Source organism: Triticum aestivum, chromosome 6A, assembly GCF_018294505.1.
Source record: "Triticum aestivum cultivar Chinese Spring chromosome 6A, IWGSC CS RefSeq v2.1, whole genome shotgun sequence".
NCBI classification, from domain to species: Eukaryota; Viridiplantae; Streptophyta; class Magnoliopsida; order Poales; family Poaceae; genus Triticum; species Triticum aestivum.
The window spans coordinates 331,571,935-331,582,390 of NC_057809.1; the positions used below are offsets into that span (position 1 = coordinate 331,571,935).

Genomic DNA, 10,456 nt, shown 5'->3' on the forward strand with positions numbered 1-10,456 from the left:
GAAGAGTGGAACAAAACACTAGGCGAGAGGCCGAGCCTTCCACCCTTCACCAAGTATATAGATGCATTAAGATAACATAGCAATATAATGATATCCCAACAAGTAAATAAAGATGTTCCAACAAGGAACGGCCTCCAATCTTCACCTACAACTAGCAACGCTATAAGAGGGGCTGAGCAAAGCGGTAACATAGCCAATCAATGGTTTGCTAGGACAAGATGGGTTAGAGGTTTGACATGGCAATTGGGAGGCTGACAAGCAAAAGGTAGGCATCGTAGCAATGGCATAGCAAAAGAGCGAGCAAACTAGCATAGCAAAGATAGTAGTGATTTCGAGGGTATGATCATCTTGCCTGCACAGTTGTCAGAGTTGACTGGATCCTCAAAAGCAAACTCAACGGGCTCCTCATTAGCGAACTCGTCTCCCGTCTCTACCCAAACAAGACAAACAAGCAACAAGGATACAATCAACCACCTGCAAACTCAAACAACACGATGCAAAGATGATATGCTATGCGGGATGCGATGCGGGATGCAAAATGTAAGATATGACAGGAAATGCATGAACCTGGCCTCAACTTGGAATTCCAAGGGTGCCACTGGAAAGATGAGATGAAATCGCTTGAAAATGATATAAAGAACGCCGAAATCGGAGTTACAGTTTGGAAATGGCAAGCGTTTCAAAAATGACACCGGTCTGCGATTTACAGCAAGTAGGCATCTAAATGCAACGAGATGAACATGCTACAGCAACCAAACAAGACAACAAAATGCATGGCAGGGATACACACAAGAAGCTTAACAAAAGACTAGCACTGAGCTACAGCCAATTCATCCATTATGAGGTTCAAACAAGCATGTCAAAAACGCAAATGCAAAACAGATTTCAGACTTAGTGAAATTAACACTTGTCTGAAATTTCAGATCACGAAGCCCTCTTCGGAGCAGCAAAACAACATGATACATGACCTGGTTAAGACAAGTAAGAACATGACATGGAGATACTCAACAAGCTTAACAAAAGACCCAAAGTGACCTGGGGCCAAAAGGGTTCACAAAATATACTAATAAGCACACGAACATAGCTAAAACACAATCAGTTCTCAGACTTAGTGAAAACTGAGACATGCTGAAATATAACTCACGAAGGCATGTAAACGAGCTCGATGCACTCACTACGGTGCAAGTCATGGCAAGGCAAGCATACATCCATTAAGAAGGCACAAAATGCTAGCTAGACATGGCAAGAACAATGGCATAGCATGCACGGATCAACTACAATAACATCGGCAAAATCACAAACAAGTTGACGATCTGCCCAGATTCACAACGAAGCAAAAGTAGAGCTCGATTGACTCAAGCTAGGGTGCTCCATAATTGCAAACAAAGACATGGATGGATAGAGCATAACATGATTAATAAAACTCCTTTACTGATCATCCTCAAAAGAGGCACGAATCACTAGGAAACAAGCTGAACATATGGCATCATGAACTAAATAATCCCAGACTTAGTGAAAACTACTAAGTCCCTGAAAACAGATTTACCGGATGCCTCACTTTGCAAGCTTGCACAAGTCACCACACACATCCTAAAAATGCATGGGTTGCACCTCTGGAAAGATAGAAGATGCTTAACAAAACATATGAAGGACTCACAGGCATATCATGCACACATTAATCATGGCAAAAATGACAAAAGTCTAAGATGAACTAGCAGATCTGACAATTTACTCACAAAGCCTCCTTCTAGCAGCATTTCGGGCATCAAGATGAGCTCAAATGAAAATTATGCAATGGAAAGGAATGATGTACTCGTCGAGCCGAACATTTTGATATGCTATATGCATGAATCGGAGCTACGGATGCAAAGTTACGGATCCGCGAACATAGCAACTTGGACTAAAATTTTAGGGACTTGGTGAAAAAAAAACCCCTCTCTCAGATCAGATCTAGGGTTTTTTTTTACCCCGCGCGCGAACTGAGGCGGCCGGAGCGCCGTTCGCCGGCGACGGGTAGGGCGGCGGCCGGCGTGAGGAGGTGAGGCAGGGCCGGCGATGGCGACCGGTGGTGGCGGCGGAGCGGCGCCGGGCGGCGACGGCTCGCGGCGGAGGCGGCGGTCCGCGGCGAGGCGAGGTGGCAGGCGGCCGCGGGCGGCGGCGGCCGCCGGCGGGCAGAGCGAGGAGGCGGCGGAGCGGCGCGGGCGGCGGCAGGCGACCGGGCGGGCGGCGGAGCTGGTGCGAGGCGGCGGCGGGCGGCGATGTGGGCCGCGGGGGCCCGGCCTGGGCTCGGCGGGCCAGCGCGTGGAGGGAGGCGGCGGCGTATGGGGAGGCGCCACGTGGCGGCGGGGCTCGGGTCGGACACGTCCGGCCCGACAGACTTTGTCCGGTGGCGGCGGATCTAGGGTTAGGGGGGAAAGGATCCGGGAATTGGAATGGGGGGTGTATATATAGGCATAGGAGGAGCTTGGGGAGTTCAAATGAGGTGCGGTTTTCGGCCACGCAATCATGATCGAACGCTCTAGGACATGGAGTAGAGTTTGGTGGGTTTTTGGGCCAAATTGGAGGGGTGTTGGACTGCAACATACACGAGGCCTTTTCGGTCCCTCGGTTAACCGTTGGAGTATCAAACGAAGTCCAAATGATACGAAACTTGACAGGCGGTCTACCGGTAGTAAACCAAGGCCGCTTGGCAAGTCTCGGTCCAATCCGGAAACGTTTAATCCCCACACACGAAATAAAATTAGAAATGACCACCGGAGGAGAACGAAGCACCGGAATGCAAAACGAACAACGGGGAAAATGCTCGAATGCATGAGACGAACACGTATGCGAATGCAATGCACATGATGACATGATATGAGATGCATGAAAACGAAAACAACACACGGAGACAAAGACCCGAACCCGAGAAAATAAATATAACTTAATGCCGGAAACGGCAAGAGTTGGAGTACAAATTGGGAAAGTTACATCCGGGGTGTTACAAAAGTGTTGTCTACGATGAGAGCTTCTCACTCGTATCTATGCTTGAGTTTGTCCGAATCATGTTAGTAATTGCCGCATTTTATGAAATCTGGCAAATGGATAAACAAAACTGCATTCCTTAATGGATTTATTAAAGAAGAGTTGTATATGATGCAACCAAAAGGTTTTGTCAATCCGAAAGGTGCTAACAAAATGTGCAAGCTCCAGCGATCCATCTGTGGACTGGTGCAAGCATCTCGGAGTTGGAATATACGCTTTGATGAGTTGATCAAAGCATATAGTTTTATACAGACTTACGGTGAAGCCTGTATTTGCAAGAAAGTGAGTGGGAGCACTACAACATTTCTGATAAGTATATGTGAATGACATATTGTTGATCGGAAATAATGTAGAATTATTCTGTAAAGCATAAAGGAGTGTTTGAAAGGGGTTTTTCAAAGAAAGACTTCGGTGAAGCTGCTTACATATTGAGCTCCAAGATCTATAGAGATAGATCAAGACGCTTGATAAGTTTTTTCAATGAGTACATACCTTGACAAGATTTTGAAGTAGTTCAAAATGGAGCAGTCAAAGAAAGAGTTCTTGCCTGTATTACAAGGTGTAAAGTTGAGTAAGACTCAAAGCCCGACCACGACAGAAGATAGAAAGAGAATGAAAGTCATTCCCTATGCCTTGGCCATAGGTTCTATAAAGTATGTCTTGCTGTATACCAGATCTATTGTATACCCTGCACTGATTAAGCAAGGGAGTACGATAGTGATCTAGGAGTAGATCACTGGACAGCGGTCAGAATTATCCTTAGTGAAATAAGGATATGTTTCTCGATTATGGACATGACAAAAAGGTTCGTCGTAAAAGGTTACGTCGATGCAAGTTTTGACACAGATCTGGATGAATCTAAGTCTCGATCTAGATACATATTGAAAGTGGGAGCAATTAGCTAGAGTAGCTCCATGCAGGGCATTGTAGACATAGAATTCGCAAAATACTTACGGATCTGTATGTGACAGACCTGTTGACTAATATTATCTCACAAGCAAAACATGATCACACCTTAGTACTCTTTGGGTGTTAATCACATAAATGATGTGAACTAGATTATAGACTCTAGTAAACCCTTTGGGTGTTGGTCACATATCGATGTGGACTATGGGTGCAAATCACATGGTGATGTGAACTATTGCTGTTAAATCACATGGCGATGTGAACTAGATAATTGACTCTAGTGCAAGTGGGAGACTGAAGAAAATATGCCCTAGAGGCAATAATAAAGTTATTATTTATTTCCTTATATCATGATAAATGTTTATTATTCATGCTAAAATTGTATTAACCGGAAACATAATACATGTGTGAATACATAGACAAAAGGAGTGTCACTAGTATGCCTCTACTTGACTAGCTCGTTAATCAAAGATGGTTATGTTTCCTAACCATAAACAAGGAGTTGTTATTTGATTAACGGGATCACATCATTAAGTGAATGATCTGATTGACATGACCCATTCCATTAGCTTAGCACTCGATCGTTTAGTATGTTGCTATTGCTTTCTTCATGACTTATACATGTTCCTATAACTATGAGATTATGCAACTCCCGTTTACCGGAGGAACACTTTGGGTGCTACCAAACGTCACAACGTAACTGGGTGATTATAAAGGAGTACTACATGTGTCTCCAAAGGTACATGTTGGGTTGGCGTATTTCGAGATTAGGTTTTGTCACTCCGATTGTCGGAGAGGTATCTCTGGCCCCTCTCGGTAATGCACATCACATAAGCCTTGCAAGCATTACAACTAATAAGTTAGTTGTGATATGATGTATTACGGAACGAGTAAAGAGACTTGCCGGTAACGAGATTGAACTAGGTATTAAGATACCGATGATCGAATCTCGGGCAAGTAACATACCGATGACAAAGGGAACAACGTATGTTGTTATGCGGTCTGACCGATAAAGATCTTCGTAGAATATGTAGGAGCCAATATGGGCATCCAGGTCCCGCTATTGGTTATTGATCGGAGACGTGTCTCGGTCATGTCTACATTGTTCTCGAACCCGTAGGGTCCACACGCTTAAGGTTTCGATGACAGTTATATTATGAGTTTATGAGTTTTGATGTACCGAAGGAGTTCGGAGTCCCGGATGAGATCGGGGACATGACGAGGAGTCTCAAAATGGTCGAGACGTAAAGATTGATATATTGGACGACTATATTCGGACATCGGAAAGGTTCCGAGTGATTCGGGTATTTTTCGGAGTACCGAGTAGTTACGGGAGAAGCAATGGGCCTTGATGGGCTTTATTGGGAAGAGGAGAAAGGGCCAAGGGGCTGCTGCGCCCCCTCTCCCCTCTAGTCCGAATTGGACTAGGGAAAAGGGGGCCGGCCACCTCTCCTTCTCCTCCACTTCCTTCTCCCTTCCTCCCCTCTTGGTGGGCTCCTACTAGGACTTGGAGTCCTAGTAGGACTCCACATCCTGGCCGCACCTAGCCTTGGCCGGCCTCCTCCTCCTCCATCCTTTATATACTGAGGCAAGGGGCACCCCATGAACACAAGTTGATCCACGTGATCTATTCCTTAGCCGTGTGCGGCGCCCCCAGCCATCATATTCCTCGATAATATTGCAGTGGTGCTTAGGCGAAGCCCTGCAGTAGTAATACGTCAAGATCATCACCACGCCGTCGTGCTGACGGAACTCTTCCCCGACACTTTGCTGGATCGGAGTCCGGGGATCGTCATCGAGTTGAACGTGTGCTAAAACTCGGAGGTGCCGTAGTTTCGGTGTTTGATCGGTCGGATCGTGGAGACGTACGACTACATCAACCAAACGCTTCCGTTGTCGATCTACTAGGTATGTAGATCATACTCCCCCTCTCGTTGCTATGCATCACCATGATCTTGCGTGTGCGTAGGAAATTTTTGAAATTACTACGTTCCCCAACACTCGATGTCTAGCGAGAGAAGAGGGGGAAGAAACAATAAATATAATGCAAACAAATGCATGACGATGCATGACATGGCAAAGCGTGATGCTAGGTGTGCCCTAACGAGGTACGAGATGGTACCGGTGAAGGGGAGGAACATCCGGGAAAGTATCTCCGGTGTTTCGCGTTTTCGGACAAACGAACCGAAGGGGGGAAATTTGCATGTTTGCTATGCTAGGGATGCGTGGCGGACGAACGGGCTGCGTATCCAGATTCGTTGAATTTTTCTGAGCAACTTTCATGTAGAAAACATTTTCATCTGACTTACGGTTTAATTTATATGATTTTTTAAAGTTTTATTAATATACTGAAATTGTTTTAATTATTTATTTCGAATTTAAATAATGTTGATTTTTTTATACCCTGACCGGGCCAGCCACAGTCAATGACATGTGGGGCCAGTCAAAGCCCAGCCAACAGGTCAACAGTCAAAGTTGACCTTGGTCAATGTGTGAACAGTGCTAGTGGGTCCTACTTGTCATGGACATTGTGTCTATTAAGTCAATTAATTAGAGATAACAAACAGGATGGTCCACATGTCATTTGCTATTAAAGTAAATTAGCACTAATTTAACACTAACTAATCTAGTCCTAATTAAACAAGGGGCCGGGCGTACTGGACAATGGCCCAGCCGGCCACACACGCAACACACACACCACACACAGCACGCAACACACAAATCTGTTTTCTGTTAACAAAAGATAGCATTTTGTAATTTTCGTAGGATTTATTCCATGCATCAAATGGATTTGTTCCAATGGGATAAAATGAAGTTTGTCATGTATAGTTTCTACTCATATTATTTTTACTAATGTTAATAACCGTTTAGACTTTGCTTACGGGCTGTATAGAGGGTTAGTCATTGTAAAAAGAGAAAAGCTAGCTAGTAGCATCTTCAGTAGCTAGCAGTACAGAGTACAGTTAGCAGCGGTAGTAGTAGATGCAGCAGCAGTGCCATGGTAGCAACTAGCAAGCAGCAGCAGGCGAGCACGGGTGGGGTGGAGGCAAGGCGCGGCGAGGGTAGCAGCCGGCGCGGTCAGGCGCGGCCAGGCGCGCGCGAAGTAGGCGCGGGGCGGCTACAGGGTGCAGTCCAAGGACGTGGCCACGGCGGGCGCGAACGGCGGGTGCGAGCAGAGACAGGGCGCGGTGGGCGGCAACGCAGGGAGCGGCGATGCATGGGGTTCGCGTGCGTGTGAGGACCACGGCAGGGGCGCATGACCGCGCGCGGGAGCGGAGCTCCGGCCATGGCGTCCGCAACGCCGGCCGGCGATGAGCAGCGGCAGCAGGACGGTGGGCTCGGCGGAGGCACCGCCACGCGCGGGCGAGCACGCACGGGGACGCGGTCGGGTGCAGCCGGTCATGGCCAGAGGCCAATGGAGCACGGGCGAGGGAGTCGTGCTAGCGGCCGTAGGCTACGGCAACGAGCGGAAGATGCGCTAATGGACCGAATCCAACGGGGAAGAGGAGGAGAAGGAGTAGAGGCTCACGGTGTGGCACACGAAGGGCCAGCGACGAATTAGTAGTAGCAGGACGGTCGCAGCGGACGGAGCTCGTCGGTGGCCGTAGGTGCGGGGAAGAACCCGATCCCCATGGTCGAGGGGGTCCGAGCTCGATCTTGTGGACGGGGAGGACGCAGTCGATGACGTTGGTGCAGACGGACAGGTTGGAGAGGCACGGGGGAGACGGTCGCCGCGGTGGTGGCCAACGACGGCGACGTAGGCGCTCGGGTGAGCCGAGAGGACGATGAGGGAGAGAGAGAAGATGGATCTGGGAGGGAGGGCGCCGAGGAGGAGTGAGGCGAGTGTGAAGAAGATATCTGGGGGGAGGGGCGCCTCGGTGGAGGCCTTATCCTCCCACGGCATGGCCGGCGAGGTGGTTCGACAGGGACGCGATCCTGTTCGGGCACGATCGTGAACAGGAGGGGACGACCGGGGGTTAGGTGGGCTGACTTGGGTGAGCTCCAGCGGGGGCACGTGCTCTCTCTTTCTTTTGTTCTTCTCAGTTTTCTTTTTATTATTCTGTTTTCTTTTAACAGCCTCCATTTGCATTTAAATAAGCCACCAAATGACTTTGCAAAAAAATGTGGAGTTGGACAAAACAAATACTAGGAAACATTGAGCACTGCCACAAAAAGCTTGACACCTAAAAATTTTAGTTTAATATATTATAATTTATAAAAGGCATTTAATTATTATTTTTAGCCACTGATATATATATACTTAGGAGCAATTAAAGACTTTAAAAAAATGTTGGCTCACCACCATAAATAATTATGGAATATTTGCAACACTTTGAACATTTTATTTTGCATGTTTGAGAAATTTGAATTTTGCACTTTAGTTTGAACTTGAATTTGGATTACGATTTCTATCAACCGCGGATTAGTAACAGTAAAGTGATGACATGGCACCATTAACGAGGGTTTACTGTAGTTTAATTATCCGGGCGTCACAGCCTGAGAATAGGAATAGAGGAAGAGGTGACCACAATGACATGATGCATTTCAACAATATCATTATCAATCTTGATCTAGTTGAGATCCCACGGAAAGGCACGCAGTTCACCTGGAGTAATATGCAGGATACTCCTCTCCTGGAAAAGCTTGATTGGATTTTCACCAGTGCTGACTGGACCAGCAAGTTCCCAAACACTCTTGCAACCCCCATGGCCCAACTCTCCTCTGATCATGTCCCCATAAATATTCAGATTGACAGCATTATCCCCAAGTGCCACATATTCAGGTTTGAGGGATTCTGGTTGGACTTTAAAGGTTTTATTGACACTGTCTCTAACTGTTGGAGTAATTGCATTTGCTATGTTGACTCAGCAAAGAATTTGGTGGCTAGGTTTAAATCCATTAGAAAAGGACTGAAGATCTGGAGCAAGCAGCTCTCACAGCTCAATAAAACCATTGAAAACTGCTGCTTCTATGTTAAGCTCCTAGATGGTATTGAAGATCAAAGAGATCTCTTTCAACATGATAAGAACATCAGGAAGTTATTGATCAAACACACTAATAAACTTCTTGAGGCCAAAAGAAAATATTGGAGAATTAGAGCCAATATTAGATGGGCACAGATGGGTGATGAAAACACCAAATTTTTCCATGCTATTGCCACACATGTTTTCATAAGTAATTATATTACTTTCCTACTCAATACTGATAACCTGATTGTTAATGATCATGAGCAGAAAGCAGCTATTTTGCGGAACTCATTCAAAAACAGGATTGGCACTGCTGGCACATCCCAACTTCAACATTGATCACCTATCCGGATCAATTAATTAAGAGGAGTTGGAACAACCTTTCTGTAAGAAAGAAGTGGATGATGTCATTAATTCTTTGCCTAATGACAAATCCCCTGGACCTAATGGTTTTAGTGGCATTTTCATGAAGAAATGCTGGCATATTATTAAAGAGAGTATCTATAAATTTCTTCAGGATTTCCAATCAGAGAGTGTGGATCTTGCTCCAATTAATACTGCTTATATTGCCCCGATCCCTAAGAAAGAAAACCCAGAAACTCCCAATGACTTCAGGCCCATCTCCTTGGTAAGTATGCCTATCAAAATCCTTACTGACCTTCTTGCAAACAAAGTCCAAAAATGCATCATTCCTGTGATAAGCAAGAATCAATATGGTTTAATCAAAACCAGGAACATTCAAGATTGTCTAGCACGGTCTTTTGAGTACATCCATATGTGCCACAAGTCTAAGAAAGAAATTGTCATTTTGAAAGTGTACTTTGAGAAAGCATTTGACAAAATCAACTATGGGGCCATTCTTTTCATGCTCAAGCACCTGGGATTTGGAGACAAATGGATTAGATGGATCAATAACATCCTACAGACTGCCTCTGCTTCTGTAATTTTAAATGGTGTCCCAGGGATGAAAATCAAATGCAAATGTGGAGTAAGACAAGGGGACCCTCTCTCCCCTCTTTTATTTGTTATTGCTGCTGAATTGCTACAGATCCTGATTAACCAAGCTTGGCATAATGGCCACATCAATACTTCCATTGAGCAACCTGCTTCCATGTCATACCCTATTGTCCAATATGATAATGACACCTTAATTATTATGCCAGTTGTGCCTCATCATATTTCACATGTTGTGGAGACTTTAAAGATATTTTCAGATTTCACTGGACTTCAGGTGAATTTCCACAAATCTTATCTTGTACCCATTAACATCTCTGATGAAAAAGCCACTCAACTTGCTAGTATTTTGGGCTGTAAAAAAGAAAGTATGCCTTTCACTTACCTAGGACTGCCAATGGGGTCCACCAGACCAAGAGTTGAGGAGTTCATGCCAATGTTTTCTAGATTAGATAAAAGTTTATCTGGGATTGCAACAATGATGTCATATTCAGGTAGGCTCACTCACCTCAAGGCTATTATCACTGCACTACCTATATTTGCCATGTGTTGTATCAGGGTGCCCTTCACCATCTTGGATCATTTTGAAAAATCTAGCAAAAGTT

General features: G+C 45.6%; 1 protein-coding gene across 1 annotated transcript; it reads right to left on the reverse strand.

Moving 5' to 3' along the window:
- Nucleotides 1-312: 312 nt before the first annotated feature.
- On the reverse strand, nucleotides 313-7,842 carry LOC123130623 (uncharacterized). Its single transcript, XM_044550463.1, has 2 exons — nucleotides 7,460-7,842; nucleotides 313-430 (listed from the first exon to the last, which is right to left on the reverse strand). The coding sequence occupies exons 1-2, from the start codon at nucleotides 7,832-7,834 to the stop codon at nucleotides 344-346; spliced, it is 462 nt and encodes a 153-aa protein (XP_044406398.1). The 5' UTR covers nucleotides 7,835-7,842; the 3' UTR covers nucleotides 313-343.
- Between the last annotated feature and the right edge of the window lie 2,614 nt (nucleotides 7,843-10,456).